Source organism: Podarcis muralis, chromosome 6 (genome assembly GCF_964188315.1).
Source record: "Podarcis muralis chromosome 6, rPodMur119.hap1.1, whole genome shotgun sequence".
NCBI classification, from domain to species: domain Eukaryota; kingdom Metazoa; phylum Chordata; class Lepidosauria; order Squamata; family Lacertidae; genus Podarcis; species Podarcis muralis.
The window spans coordinates 62775293-62791928 of NC_135660.1; the positions used below are offsets into that span (position 1 = coordinate 62775293).

At 38.0% G+C, this 16636-nt stretch overlaps 1 protein-coding gene across 5 annotated transcripts in view; it reads right to left on the reverse strand.

The window, feature by feature from the left end:
* Positions 1-16636, reverse strand: part of IDE (insulin degrading enzyme) — a 49018-nt gene that overhangs the window by 15501 nt on the left and 16881 nt on the right. For 4 of the 5 annotated variants that reach the window (XM_028729795.2, XM_028729796.2, XM_028729797.2 and 1 more), the window contains exons 5-15: positions 15384-15506; positions 14599-14711; positions 14065-14227; positions 13064-13156; positions 11572-11663; positions 10922-11002; positions 9781-9884; positions 7470-7572; positions 6251-6373; positions 5462-5544; positions 1949-2093 (exon numbers count right to left, since the gene is read on the reverse strand). In XM_028729795.2, coding sequence (XP_028585628.2) covers positions 1949-2093; positions 5462-5544; positions 6251-6373; positions 7470-7572; positions 9781-9884; positions 10922-11002; positions 11572-11663; positions 13064-13156; positions 14065-14227; positions 14599-14711; positions 15384-15506 — 1223 coding nt within the window. Of the gene's footprint in view, positions 1-1320; positions 1466-1948; positions 2094-5461; positions 5545-6250; positions 6374-7469; positions 7573-9780; positions 9885-10921; positions 11003-11571; positions 11664-13063; positions 13157-14064; positions 14228-14598; positions 14712-15383; positions 15507-16636 lie in introns of all 5 variants that reach the window. The other variant, XM_028729794.2, reaches the window with a different exon arrangement.

Below are 16636 nucleotides of genomic sequence, written 5' to 3' on the forward strand. Positions count from 1 at the left end.
CCAACTGGGTGCTGCTTGTGCAATGTGACTTCAGTTTCCTCTCCCTTTCCTGCCCCCCCCCCCAAACATGCTAAACAGGCTTCTCCACCCTTCTGGAGCTTACTCTGAAGGTGTATAGGGAGCTAGAGGGGACAGGAGGAGAAGAAAAAAGAGGATTTGCAGGTACTGATGACTAGCAGCATCTGCAAAGCTCCCTGCGCATATAAAGGATAAAACCTTTGTTTTAGCAACACCTTGCTGCCTTCAAGATGCACCGACTCACCTGTCATTTGTGATGTCTGGTATGTGGGAGGCTCTGCCAACCTTGCAAACTAAGCCTCTGAGGCAGATCCTAATAAGGATCTGGCCTATGAAGTCAAAATGGCTCCCCAACCCCTGTGCTACATGATGAAAGAAATTAGAATGGACTTGACTCATAATGACTAGATCCCAGGTTGCAGTCTGAAAACATAACACCTTGGCAACCTTGCTGGTGCTAAATAGGTCTGATCAGATGAGAGGCTGCTGAACAACACTTTGTACACCACACCGAGTTCCATGATGGAAAAAATGGCAAGCTACAAATGTAAATAAGCAAAAATACTATAAAACTGTGCTGTTTCCCCCCCAGCCAATTTTAGCACTGAAACCAGTACATTAAAAAGCATGCTTTTTAGCAGCCCCATGTTTCGTCAGATAAAGAAAATGTATGACCTACGCAGAGATTACTGGAGTCTTAAAAGTAAGTGCAATGTTTTGGGAAAGTTTAAGGAAGAAATAGTCATGTACTAGAGATCACTTTTTAATGTACTCATTTGTTATATAAGGACCCTGTTTCACAAGTCATCTTGATCCTGAAATGCAGTCTTCTCGTACCAATAATGCAGTTAGTAATATTTAGTAAATTGCATGTCTGATGAAGGTGGTTCTGGCACACAAAAGCTCATGCTGCAATAAATACATTAAGTCTTCAAGATGCCCTGCAGTACTTTGGTGGTGGCTGGGGTTTTTTATTTTTTAAGGATATATTAGGATCTAAATGACTGAAAGCCAGCAGAACTCCATATTTAACTAAAAACATAGCAACTCTTTCAAGGTTACTAGACTATACAAATGAGTAAGAAATGCAGATCAGTAATGCATCAGCACACTTCTCAGTCATAAAAAAACCATTCCAATCATGGCCAAACCATTCAATAAATGGTTATAAAACTGCACAAGTCTCACGCCCTTATGATAGGGATGCAAAGGAGGACAAAACCAGTAGCCATTTTTTCAAGCAGCACTCAACTCTCACGCCATCTAATTTTTGCTTGTTCACCCCCCCCCCATCTTACTTACAAGTATTGCATTCATTCCTGATGCAATGGCATAGACCAAACCTGAGAGGCGTGCTGCATATGTATACTCTTTTAAATCATCCTTCAATAACCTGATTAACAGGTATGTCATGTTGCAATGGAGAGGATCAGCATAAAGGTAGCGACTAACAAAAAAGAAAAACAAAACAAAAGGATGCTTTGATACTTCAAGGAGCGACACGGTAATGGATGAAGAAACATGACTGAAGAGTATGTATATGCAGCCTCATAACTAATATTCTCGGGAATGAAACACTGGGAATTTGATTTCTCATTCGGAACTCTAGTGGAATGGAGCAGTATCTCAACTCCAATTCGGACTGTAAATTTGAGTTTTAAGTAAAAAAAAAAATCTTGCAAATATTCTGGTGAATGACGTAAAATGAAGTGCAAAAATTGCTGAATGCGAATGGAAATGTTGAAGACTCCAGAAATTTCAAATTATGAGAAAGTATAGCTAGAAATCAAGGTTGAAAAAGAAACTGAAAAAAACAGGTTCTCAATTGGAAAAGCCATTGAAAAATTGCTTCCAGCAAATCAATTTTTTTCCTTCTGATTAGTGGAAGTAAATTTAAGGCTTTTAAGATTCTCCTTGATTTGGTACTTACATACATCCCATAGATGGTATTTTGGAGATCATAGTTCAAGCCAGCTAGCTCTGCTGCATATGCATACTCGTTGAGGGAGTCTTTGAGTAGCTCAAGGTACAAATAGGCCATGTTAAAATGCAAGGGATCCACGTAAGCAAATGGGCTGGAAGAAAATGTTGAAAGTAAAATATCTGCTGCAATTACTTCCCAGTTCTGCTAGATCCTCCATACTGGATCTCAAGGACACAGTAAAAAAGAAAAACCTGCTTCCTGTTATGGGAATATTAAGACAGTATGTGAACACAAACACACAGCTAAAGGGGGAAAGATTGATTAAACAATTCCATACTGAGACACACACACACACACACATATGTATTACAGCTATGTTAAATCTACTGCGTAAGATTACACAAAACCGTTTTTAGCTCACATTATTCTGAATTTGCTACAAAGACAAATGCTTACAAACAAGTACAAAACATATGTAAAACACTTAAAATATAAAATGAGTTAAAAATCGCCACAGTGGATAAATCTAAAAGCTTGCCAAGTAGGACAGTCTCACACTTAACTTGCTTGTCATCAGGATTAAACCTCACTGAACACAGCTGCTGGTTTCACTAAATCAGGAAATAGCGCAGTTATAGGTTTGCTACCAAACCACTGGCATTTTCTATATTAGGCACAAAAATATCAAAGTTTTGTATTTAGCTATAGCACATAACACTACCCTGATATATTTTTGCAATATCCCAAGGAGGAAGAGTACGCTGCACAGACTTCCAAAGGTAAAGACAACTCAAAGACTCAAGTCATGTTTCAACAATACTGCTTCGCACCAACATATTAAGAGTGACAAACCAGATTAAGAGCAGAAGTAATTTGTGTGCAGTATGGTCTAATATCTATTATGGATATATACATATAGCAGTTAAAAATATGAAATCATCAACATCGCCCAAGTAAATTGTTCACAAAGCAACATTTCTTACTGAAGAATTCTATCATAAGTAAAATAAAAAGTACAACAATATTCAGCATGTTAAAGCAAAATAATAATTATGGGGCAGAATAATGATTCAAAGAACAAAACATTTAATTAAAACCATGCATCTCTTTTTGAAGAAAAATCAGAATGTTCTTTTAATAATGTGAAACAAGTGACCCTTTGCACAATGATTTCTGACATGCAAACCAACACTATTTATTCAGAAGTTAAGTTTCACTGGGCTCAATCAGACTTGCTCCCAGAAATGTATGCGGCCTCAATATATGTTAAAACTCACTGGACAATGTTGCATTTTCATATACATCTTATCTCAAGGCTATTATTGTAGAGACCCATCACAAGCAGAAACAACATAATCAGAAAAGGCTGAGACCTCATTTTTAAAACCTTTTCAATACAAAACTCATCAGAAGATAAAGAAGTTGGGGGGGGGGATGACTGCATTTTACTTAATATAGGAATTATCATTTCAAGATACATAACCACCCAAGTTTCTATCTATAAACTCTCTTACAAAACTAAGCAGTACTGCAGTTCACATGCTTCCTCAAAAATCAAAATGGGACCATGAAATTAGCTAGCAATTATATTAAGTGTAAAAACCTAACTTACTTGGTTTTATCTTAAATTTCATTTTCAGTGCTGTAAAATGTTAAGTATGCTTCAACTTTAACAGGAAATTTGACTTCAGAACCAAGCAATTTCACCAAAGTAAGTTTTTAACTGGTCTATACAAATATCCCCAGCTCATAATGCTCAGCCTTCCTTATGAATTGAGCAGCATTACACTGAGAAATTATCAGGCTTATGAGCATATTTAGCTCATAAGAAGCTCAGGAACATATATTTTCTGTTTGAACGTTCAGCTGCTTTGGGAAAACTACACACCACATTCCAGACACGACAGAAAATGGAGGTTTTGTAGAAGGGCACCCTGGGTTACATTACAAGTAAGGGATGGTGAGTTGAGGCTCACAGATTAGAAAGGTGTGCTTGGGCCCTCTTGAGATCCCAGTGACATTGAATCAAGAGTGCAACAGAGCTTCCAAATTGGGGTATGTGAGAGCTATTATCTGATGGGGGGAATATTATCAGCAATATTAGCAAATCCCAATTTCAAATTGAGTAATTCATCATCACTAGATACAAAGGGAGACCTCTGCGGGTGATCAGTTGTACTGCACTGGAAATGATTTAATGATTCAAGCACAGCCAATGCAGAGATGCAACAGTATTATCTGGCCCAGAGGTCTGGTGGGAAGGAGGCAAGACCTGAAGCGTAGTTTATGCAGAACCGCAATGGTGATTATGGGTTCACAGGAATGCTAAATATATTTATTTTATTACTTGTTGCATATTAACTGTTCTCAAAGCTCCCATGCTGAGACAGACCAAAACAAAGATGAATTATTTTGTGTGCTAAAGAATGTTTTTAAAATCAAAAGCATTAAAGTGCAGTTCTAAAATTGTTCTGGACATTTGAAGGGAGAGGAGAATGAAACCCTGTTCATTTATTTCCCTCCAGATGACTGTACATGGAGCTGGATCCACTGGCCTCATTGATATTCCCCAACACGTGGAGACAGCAGGGGATAAAACAATGGTGGGAGGCTAGAGCAGGGTTTCCCAAACTTGGGTCTCCAGCTGTTTTTGGACTACAATTCCCACTTTTGCTTTTTTAGGATGCAGCTTGAAGTGCTGCAAAGGCTCAAGAAGTGATTCTTCCACAGAATATGGTAGGACACAAAATGCATGTGTACAGTAAGGGAATTATGGCTCTACAATACTAATTCCTGCTATCATACCAGTTTCTGACAAATACAACAGTCCTACATTCTACTTCTTGGACAAATCTTACTTTTAAAAAAACCTTCCTCCAAAATCAGATGCTCCTAGCACACACAAAAATAACTTTAGGGGTTAAATAAGGATAGTAGAATGGTACCAAAGTTGTATAAAAGTGGACTTGTCCAGGTCAAACAAGGCACTCATCGGGATCATAAAGCTGAGGGACTGCTCCACTGAGTAGACTGAAAGCTACTTTCCTTTGAGGAATGAATTAATCAATCAATCAAACACCCATGGCTTGGATATAGCCATACATGTATGGAAGCATGTTTCTGTGCATATATTCTCTGTGCTGTGAAGCTCTATCACCAGAGGTATGTTTGGTGTAGGAGTGTGGTGAAGGAGGAGAGTCATTAACAGCTCTTGGATTATGTTTAAAACACTCTTGTGGCACTTTAACAGTAACAAATTAAGATGTTAAAAGATTTTGTTGTTTGTGCTGCAACAGATTAACATGGTTGCTCCTCTGGAACGTGGACAATACTTTTCAGCCAGCACAAAACCTGTGCACACTGTTGCACATCCATAATGCTGGATTGCAGCAATAAGTGGGAACCAACAATCTCAGTTATTCCACTGTAGCAGCCCCAAGCATGTCTAGAATGATAAAATGTTTTCTTGAATGACTCTGCTTAGAATGATAAATTTTAAAGACAAGAATGCGTGCATACCTGAAAAATTCAAAGTTGAGACAAGCTTTGGGTAGGAAAAATTTGTCATCTTGCTTGAACCATAGCTTGCACATAGCAGTGTCCTAGGTTTAAGAAAACATACATTTTCTATTATTATTATTATTATTATTATTATTATTATTATTATTATTAAATTACAAACTGTATTTTTATCATTTTAATCTGTTTATATTCTTTAAACATACAGAGCCAGGCCATCTGAGTTTGGGTGCAGTCCCACAGGGTTTAACAGAGCCCAAATTTCTCAACCCCACCCCAATTAAGCACACAGTGATGCAGACCTATTCCCTACGATGTTCCCTTGTGCTGTCTAAACACATGCTTATATGCTAACATTTCTGAGATGGAAGGAGGACCTCTAAGCCCTGTGGGACTTTTGCCGGTATGAACACTAAATCCATACGCCGTTTGATTGCACCACTGCCAGGTAAGTCTGGAAAGAAGAGACAGCTATGGCAGGGTCTGGGCTTCCCTGATATTGGGATGACCCATTAGGAGTTCATCTCCTAACTCTGCAATTTGAACTCACTTCCACCACTATGTGAAGGTTTATATACTTTGAATACGGGGCAAAAAGCCAACTGGATAGGAGCTAGTCACCTCTTAAAATAAAGATCCAATTTTCATTCATTTTTACAATCTATTCTTACAATACTGTTCATATTATAAGCAGCCTACTCAATGACCTTAATCTTTCAAAAGCAATTCAGGAAAGAATGGTACATATTCCCAAAATTCCACCCACAACTATTAAATACATATGCTTACCTTGATAAGAGTAGGGTACTGTGGTGCATCCTTCTCTAAAGGTACAATTTCAAAGTTAGTAGGGATAAATTCATTCTTCATTGGCAGCTTGAATTTCCCATTGAGGTCAGCATTTTGCCATTTCTACATTCAATGTGCAAACAAGAGGATAGTTTTGTTATTATCAAGTAGGTGGGTTAAAAAAAATTGTGCTGCAATTGTGCTGCTCTATGAAGAATTATCGACCTCTGATGAATCATGCTTCTTCAAAATTCATGACAAAATTAATTATTACTAATGTTTCAAATTATTTAATCTGTATGATTCCTTGCAGTTCACATAATACCATTTAAGTTTGCTTTTAACTATGTTCCATAAACACTTAGAACATACCGCTGACTGAGGGCTAGAGTGCATGCTCTAACCACTGTGTAGAACTACTAAGAAACGCTTTCTGCAATATGTATCACCATGTGAGCAGCTGGTTTTCCCTCTTAGCAATATGTGAAAATATTACACAAATCCTCCAAACACAGCTGCATGTGTGATCATAGCTGTATGTTCAGCTAGGTGCTCTGCACATAGTTTCTCTCTCGCTAAAGCTTATTAATCAGGATTTTGGGGGGGGGGGTGTTTTAAGGGTCCAACATGTATAGTATTGGCTGCACCACAAAGAGATGTTCAAGGATTTGGTTCACATTTTGAAGTGAAATCTATTTCCCCCCATAACACCAGTTGAAATTAACTGACACCAATGTGACACACTTATACAAGCAACAGTATTAGTTGCTTTTGTAAACAACACAAAATAAACTTTATTGTAAGCAGTGACGGAGCAAGCCGATCGGGCGCCTGGGGCAGCATACGTGCCCTGTGCCCAGGGGCGAGGCCAGCCACAGGGGTGGGGCGACCCAGGGCAGGACGCTCCGCGGGGCCTCCGAGGAGTCTGCCTGCCTTCTCCCACTCAGCCACCCTACAGCTGAGGGGAAGGTGGCGGGCGGACCATTTGGGGCAGTGCAGAGCCTGCGGGCACTCAAGCCACCGCATCACTCCCAGGAGAGACGCCTGCCTTGGGAGTACTGCAGGCCCCGCAGTGAGTGTCGCCCAGCATTTTGTCACCCCCTTCAATGGTGACACCCGGGGTGGACCGCCCCCACCGCCCCCCTTCCTCCGCCCTGATTGTAAGAAGTGTGAAAATACTGGTTACATATTCAGTTTACCACCAACTTTCTCACCACACCTTAATGACTTCATCAGAAATTGCCTCTTGCTTGTACTGGGTTCCATACCATTTTTCTGTTCTATCAGTTTTTCCTTCAAAAGACTTAGAAACTATTGCAACCCTAAAAAATAAAACCAAAACATAGTAAGTAAGCAAGCATATTACCTCCCCCACTCCCCAAAATACTATTCAAATAATTCTGTTTGGTCACTAAGTTCAAAGATTCTGTTATTAATACTGTAAATTCTATATGTCCTATTCTATTTTTCCATGTACGGTAATCCTCCTGTCAGTAAAACAAAAAGCAACATTTATCCATATCAAAATGGCTATGTTAAACGACCCCTTGTCATATATATATATATATATACACACACACACAGAGAGAGAGAGAGAGAGAGAGAGAGAGATTATACACTGAACTTGCGTATAAGAGGATGTATTTTACAGGATTTAATATATTAAGCTCAGTTTGCTTTTTGCAGCTATGCAAAATTTCACTAAAAATTTCACTAAAATAAAAGATTTCTAGCTCTCATGACAAGTATTTTTAAAAAGACGTTAACAGAATATTTGAAAAAATTCCCAGCAATTAAGAGCATATATAACACACCCAAGGTGCTCCTAAATTCATTTTCTACCATTTCTAAACAGAAATTTGAAGCAAAGGAAAAGACCATGCAAATGTCATCCATGGGTAAAACTACAACATACTTTTGTGATCATGCTCTCTGCAACATTTTAACAACTGTTTCCAATTAGTTTTAACAGTTTTCCAGGCTTCAAATGGTCTAGAATTTTAAAGAAATGCTTTGGGGGGGGGGGGTAAGTAAGGAGAAATAATGCAGAATAGCAAGAGTAATTATCATCTCTCTGGCCAATTATATGCGAGAGAAAACATTTACTATCAATCCTGTTCTAGCACCTCGGAGCCAACTCGTAGTTAATTAGAAGACTATAGGACAGTTGGATACATGGAACACTTAATCAGTCTGAACATTTAGTACAAACATAACCTTAAAAACAAAGGATAGGGCTGAATCAGAGACAGAAATAACTAGCAATTTTTCATTTTAACCTTGTCCTTGGCTGCCAAATAATATCTCAAGATGGAAGATTCTGTGCTGTAAATGAAGCACCCCACTCAGCCTTCTTTCACACTATGTATGACTACAAGGCACAATACAATAGTATGAGGGAAGCTTTATTTCCCTTTGAAATTAGTTACTATGGTAACAATTCTGTCACTGGCAATGAGAGAACACTGCTTATCTCAGTGTTTCTAGCATACACTGGCAGAGAACCATGGCTTCAGCAAAAAAATAAAAGTCAATTATGTACACCAAGTATGAAAGCCTATCGTATTGAAAATAGCAGGAAGAGGTTACCTGCCACTAATAAAAACCTCTCTGTTGCCAGTGGACAAGTGTGTTTCCACTCCGCTGCAACAATCTTGTTTTACAAATCATATGACAAATACAGAGCAAGTCAATACATTACTATGAATTAAGCATCAGTCAGGGGTGTCTGCTGACATGGACCCTGTATGTGGGCCAAGTGCAAACTTGGGGTGAGCATACAATCACAGGTAAAAACCATGATGAACCACTGTGATTCTCAAGAAGAGCTGCACAAAGAAGAGTGTGTTTTCCTTAAGTAGAAGCATTGGGCTCAGTCCAGTTAATCCTACAAGCACAAGTTCCCTCTCGGTCCCTATTCTGCAGCAACTATCATATTTACAGTTTCCCAAATAATCAATTTGTGTCATCTATGCCCCTCAACCTGCCACAACTAGAATCAGATACCTAATTCGAATCTCATTTTCAGATTCTGATTTCAAGGGCAAGCACTGACCAGTTTGCCAATGTGGCAAACTATAGTTACAATAAATAGAAAACAGAAAGAAAAGCATCACACTAGAGGGGAAGAGCATGCCTGCTGTTCCTTTCGTTTCTTCACCTATGATTGTTTCAATTGAGCCCTAGTGTGAAAGCATCCAGAAGAGTCAGTGACATGGGTGTGAAGTTTCAATGAAGTCTATCAACAACGTATGATAATTCAAAAGAACTACACATTAGTTACGTAAATATGACAAAGGGTTCTATCAGTTCTTAAAATTATTATGCAGTGTTCTTCCCTCCTTCCATGCTATGCTAAATATTTTTCTTTGTATAAATTAGGAAAACTTAAATATTTCATTCAAGGAGTTTTGCATGTGTAAAGTTCTTTTGGATTTAAAAGTACAATCTACAATCCATTAGCAGTTTTAACCTGCAAAATATTTCCATCTCAATCTGTACAAAATACTGGATGTGGCAATATAGCTTACCGGACATTTTCAGGTCTTAATTTATCCAATACCATTTCTATTAAATCAGGCCTAAATTCTTCAAGTAAATATTCTGCAGCAAGAACTTCTTCTATAGGATAGTACTACAATAAAAATGTGATATTTTTAGTTTAAACCGAAGACATTATGCATAATACTAAAGTGATAAGATATAGTTACTAAGATAGTTGGCTATCACTCTAAGTAACACTTGGAGTAGACTCACTGAAATCAATAGATCTTCTCAGAGTTATGACTAATGTTAGATGTCACCCATAGTACAGAAAGAATCACTGTCATTTAGGTACACAGCTAATAAAAAAAAAGCTACCTGTACTAAATTGTTGATATTATAAGGGATAAAAAGAAGCAAATGCTGACCCCTGGAGGATGTTTTCAAAGTGAATGGAAGCAACATAAACATGTTCATGTAGCAGTATCTAAAAAAAACCCTACTTTCAGAAATTCTAACAGAAAGCTATCTTCTCCCCCCCCCCCCCGCCCCAGCAAAAAGCAAAGAATTCAGTACTTATGAATTCATTCTGGAAATAAAAAAGAGTGTAGAAGCAAAGATGTCTCCAATGTTGTTTTGCAAACTGGAACCTTTGGTGAGTCTGCCTTTGATCTAAGTCACCAAGGCTCTTTAGATGTGAAGACACTAAAACCTAACAGGTCTACAGATAAATAAGACAATACCATATGTTTAGGACCAGGCCCTAAGAACGCCTGGTACAGGAAAGATAATTTAACCAGTAAGCATGCTTGTGCATTGTAAAAGTCATACTGATTAATCAATATACAGATAATCAGTTCAGTTATGCTTGGAAGGAAACAGTGCAAATTATTCAGCTATATCCAGCACCAGTCAGGGTCCCAGTCCACACTTGGTAACTAGTCTTTCCATGGAGTTATTAAGTGAGGAGACAATTAGCTGTCACTACCACTTTATAGTGTAATTGTGTGCCATATCAACATCTTTTGGCCTGCAATACTCATCTTGGACAAAGTAATTTATCACTATACATGCAGAATTTTTTTGTGCTTTACCCCAGCCTAATGACATTGATGCCCAACTTTTGACACATTTCAGAAATGTTGAGAAATATTTCAGCATTAAATTCAGTCCAATTTCGTAACTTACATGAAGAATCCCTGCAACTTTTGATGTATAACCCCGGGGTCTTTCCTTATCTTTAAACCTGAAGGCTACAGCATTTAAATCCTAAAACAAGAAATAAAATTAAGTTATTCTGCAATGCCACTCTTCATATTGTAAACAATGGGTAAGAATGGTATTTTTAAACGATAATGGGAAATGAAGCTTGGACATAAATTTTGTTTTTTTGAGTTAGCAATCAATTGAATAAATGCACTGTGGTTTAATGAATGCAGGCAAACATAAGAGAATAAGTGAAAACAGCTTTATTACAAAGCATTTAGGGCAAAGTAAACAATGTATGTAATAAACTGCATTCAAAAGCATTAGAAACTAATTGATTGCACTCAAGAACATTAGGAACTTAACTAAGCAGATTTAAAGAAAATGGAAGTTATAATAATTTTAATCTTCTATAAGATGAATTTATGTTTATAAAGTTATGGATTATTAAATATAGCATCATTTTAGGTAGGTCATGTGTTTGTTCATAAGTTCATAAATTAATTTTAAAAACAAGAAGATTTAACAGATGCAATCTATTTCTAATTAAGGTATCTAAAATAAGAGAAGATCCGGTGTGAATCTCTAAAACTACTTGAAAGAAAACCTCAAATATGTTGCAATGATCATACCTTACATTCTTGGAAAACCCACTCTTGAGGTCCTTCTGTACGTAGTTTTTGTATATACTGAAACATGTGCAAGATAATATCCTCCACGTGTACTTTCAAGAAAAAGATAAAATATTGCATGCATAAGCAATTTCTCAGGGAAACACAAAGTGAACATTTTTAGTTTTCTTAGGGCCAAGACTAGACATGACACAAGAGATCTGCAATTAGAATCTTCTGTGTGCATGTACAAGGCTTTTAAAAAACGAATCAGCAGCCCCATGCATGCACTTTGAAGACGGGGATGTTTGAAACCCTTTTCTCCAATGCCCTTCCCCGATCTATTTGCTCCAGTGGGTGAGCCATTTAGGGCTGCTATTCTATCCCCACTTAACTGAGAGTAAGCCCCACTGAATTCAGCAGGACTTACTGGTGAGCAGATATGGTTGGGACTGCATTGCCGACCATCAATCTTCCAGTTCAGCCCTTATACTTAAAACTAGCAGCTCAGTCTGACAGAGGCTAAACTAATACAAAGTTGTACAAACCGAATGTATGCTGTATTCACACATCTATTTGACTAATGTAAAAGTATACAGAGTATCAAGCAAACAACATGCACATGATACCTTTAGATATACAAATAATTTCCAGAGAGATAAACTTGCTGATCAGTTATGATCTTAACAGAGGCCCAATTTGCACGTAACACAAAACCAAACCATGGCTCATTGTGAGCAACCAAAGATAGAAGATTGTGGCCACTTTGCTCCTCCTCTGATCCTGCTGCTGCTATGCTGCTGTGACCTTAGCATTATGTCCAAACATAACGGCTGAGCTTTATGTCTGAATCCAGGTTCATGTTTTATTTTCCCTGCACAAACTACGAGTGGCAAAACCATAGAACAAACCTTGCCCCCAGCTCATGGCTTGTTTTGAGCAAAATAAAGCATAAGCCCAGGATCAGATGTAATGCTAAGGCAAACCATGTAGTAGGAGTAGCACTAGAGGAAAAGAAAACAGCCACTATCTTATCTCTGAGAACCCACATTTGCTTCCTTGTGGCAAGCCATAATTTGGCTTAGTTTTATATACAATTAGGAATCCTCCAACTAGCTTCCTGATAATTTCAACAGAATTAGATGGGCTAAGAACTTTCCTCATATTTGGGCGAACACTAGCAGTATTCAGATGCAGGAAAACAATTTTCAAATCTGTAGAATTAAGAATGAGCACATAGATCATTTGTTCAACCCTCTAAAAAACCCCACCTACAATCTTAAAATTACAAATGTTTGGCAGTGAGGTTGTTCTTATCTCTACATTTTTGCATGTGATGGGGAAGTTACTTTGAAGCCAATTCATTTGTCCCTGACCTAGCTATTATAGTATGGATTTCCATCAGATTATTTTTCACTCTGGGAGATGTAAAAAAAGTCTACTTAGAGTAGCCCACTTAGATCAATGTGCTCCAAATCCAAACTCCACAGAATAAAAGAAGGGATCCACTTACAAAGTCCTTCTTCTGTGAGGTCAACATTTATGATGAAAAACATGAAACCTCTAGCACCTTCTTTTTGTCCTCCAACCAGGGTATTTACCCAGCCTGTGAAATAGAATATATTTAAAACTCACACACAATAGTTTATTTTTTCTTAGTTATGTTGTTCATGTACACAAACAAAATTAGAAGGTACAGTGGTACCTCGGGTTAAGAACTTAACTCGTTTCGGAGGTCCGTTCTTAACCTGAAATCATTCTTAACCTAAGGTACCACTTTAGCTAATGGGACCTCCCGCTGCCGCCGCGCTGCCACCGTGCGATTTCTGTTCACATCCTGAAGCAAAGTTCTTAACCTGAGGTACTATTTCTGGGTTAGCGGAGTCTGTAACCTGAAGCATATGTAACCCGAGGTACCACTGTATATGTCTTTGGTTAACATCTATGAAATTAAATAAATACTATGAAAGAACCAAATGACAGAAAGACATTGCATGCAGACAAAATCTAAGTGCATTGGGGGCAATCCTTTGTAAAGATCTTCTGCAATGAGCAGTTTAGAATTCAGCAGATTCCCAATGCAGCTAGGCTATGTCAGTCCAAGTCCCCATCCCCAGCTCAGTTGGCAATATGCCTGTGCCCCCTTGCCACTCCTGGTGGAGCTGGAGTTGAAGCTGGTGCAGGCCCCCAAACGGGGCATTTTGAGAGCAAGGGGGACATATGCTACACATTGGTAAACATGTCCTGAGCATCACAAACAGTGATCCTGTTGATGGAATACTGGCGAGAGGGGATATACTGCATACAAATGAGATCCCTTATAATCTTTCATATAAGAAGTACTGAGCCATTGATAGGAAAAACCAAAAAGAGCATCAGTAATATAATGCGGGATTGTTTGAAATATTACAACTGCAACTTGGATTTTGTTTACTTCACTCCTACTTTTCAGGGGCTGAGCTGTAGGGAAGCAATTGCCCCAAGGTTTCAATGTCAACTCACTGCACACCTTACCTTTAGCTTTGAGTTCTGATAGAAGACTTCCTGGACCTTCATGACCAATAAGATGGCCAAGATAATGGCCAGGGTTTGATTTATAGTACTTCTGAAGATCTGGTATTGGAAACGTGACGTAAAGATTTCTAATGTCTTTGATAGGTACCACTTGGTAAAGTTGCTGTGAAACAAACAAAAAAGCAAAATAAATCAGATTTAAACTGAACCCAGTATTTTGCCTTTACAAGGCTACTTTTCTTCTCAAATCCACCACCCACAGTTCATTACACATATGCCCATTTCATGCTTAGGCCATAACATAAAATTAATATTGCTCAACTGCATTTTCTAGCAGAACAATTAGTGAAGTTTCAGGAAGGGACCGATTACACCTACACCCACACCTTTTCCAGCCAACATACATTTGTCTTGCTGTACAAGTAATTCTGATGTGCTATGACGCTACTCAACTTATCACAGTAGTTTTCTGGTCTTGCTTAAAAACACAACATAAAACTTATTTTAAAAGAAGTCACAATGCAATAAACCCACCCTGAGATGTTCTTCCTGGAAAGGATGTTCAGGGAATTCTGGTAATGGAACGTTTTTGTTCTCTACTTCAGAGAATAGCTTCACTACCAAACCTGTTAGCTCATCTAAAGATTCTGTATGCATATATTTGGGAGGAAAAGAAAGTTACACATGGTCAAAAGTTTCACAGATGTTATCCTTGATTGCTCCTTTTAGAGAAAGCCTTGATAAGTCTTAAGAAAAGTCAGTATCTAAAATCTGAATGCATTTTACACATTCTTCAATATAAAAATTCTGTGCCCAGAATAAAGTATCTTCCTAAGGAATTAAAACTATGGAGTCTAGACTGGGAGGCAGAAAGCAGTGAGACTAAGAAAGATACGGAGATTGGAGCATGCTAGGAAATGCATGTCACTGAAGCCTGCCCTCCATGTTCTGAGTTCTGGAACATCACTGCATGTTTATATTTTAAGATTCATCTATAAGAAAATACTAGGGCTAGAAACATATACATTATATAAAAACAGACATTTTCAGAATGACAAATTCTGCAGCAGACACACAATCTTTTTCTTCTACTACAAATCTGCAGAGTACATACATCCCTTCCTATAATTTTTTTTTAAGTCATCCTACAAATTAATAAGTGTAGATATTAGAAATGCTACAGATTTAAGGTAGACCTGTGGTTTAGGATTTGGAGAGTGGTTGCATTCTTTACACACCCACACCCACACAGAGTTAAGTTCCAGTGCTAATCCATTGTATATATTAAAAGTGGCTCCCAAAAAGTTTGGCATTCTTACCTCGTCCTAGAACACAAACAGCCATTAAATTTGATGAATAATAAGTGGAGTGAAACTTCAATAACTCTTGTCTTACATCTATTCCTTCTTGGTTTGGTCTAGTTTCCAAAGTGAATTTGCTTCCTACAGTACATAAATAAAAAGAAGGATGTGTTACAATAAGAGCCATGACTGGGTAAATGTGCTCAGTTCTGTAAAAACTGTTAATCCCTGCAATCACAAGAGGTGATACTGCACATATCCCTCAAACAGATTACAGCATCTGGATTGTTTTATATTACTACTACATTTATACTCTTCATTTCCTCCAATGAGCTCAGGTGGCATACATGGTTCTCCGCACCCCCTCACTTTATTCTCATAACAACAAATGATGGGCATTGTGCATGCAGATCCTATTTATATTTCTATCACATGATGGTACTTCTATCGAGTGCAAGATGTTTATCGGATTTCCTGCTTTCATGATTTCAGCAAGACCATTTGTGGCTCAGCTTGAATAGCTTGGAGTTAGGAGAATTGAAATCTGGAATTGTGTTCTCAAGGGATTGCTTCTACAAATCCTTTTTCTAAACTTTTATTTACACAATTTTAACAGCTTTTATACACACATCGTGCAGTATCCAAAACACCTCCACTCTTATCTTTATCTCATCCTTATTCCTTAGAATACATAGCATTAGTAACCATGACTGTGAAACTATCAATCTGTTTTGCCAAATTTCCATCGTGGGTATCTCCTCTTCTTTCCGTTTTTTCGCATATACTGTTCTAGCTGCAGCGGTTTTGTACAGAAAAATACTAATGCCTTTTTTGGAATTGGAATATCACCACCTATTATCCCTAATAGAAAGGCCCCTGGCCTTTTGAGAAACGTGAGTTTTAGAATCTTATTTAATTCTGTGTGGATCATTTCCCAATACTCTCCAGCATATTTACATGACCACCACATATGGATCAGGGTTCCCTCCATCTCGTGGCACCTCCAGAATAAATTAGACCCTTTTTTATACATTTTCACTAATTTGCTGGGTTTTGCTTAATAAGATAACAGGCAAATCCTATTCTGATATTCATAATATAAAGGTTGTGTAGAGCAGAAATACAGGTATGTTAATCATACAATTAGTGTTGTGCCTAACAACAAATGCAGTGTATATCCTCATAGTTCATGGACATGTTCAGGCCAGCGTCAGATATAGTGTTATTGAGTCAACAAAGCATGGTTTGTTGGAGTAGAAATGAGCAGTTAG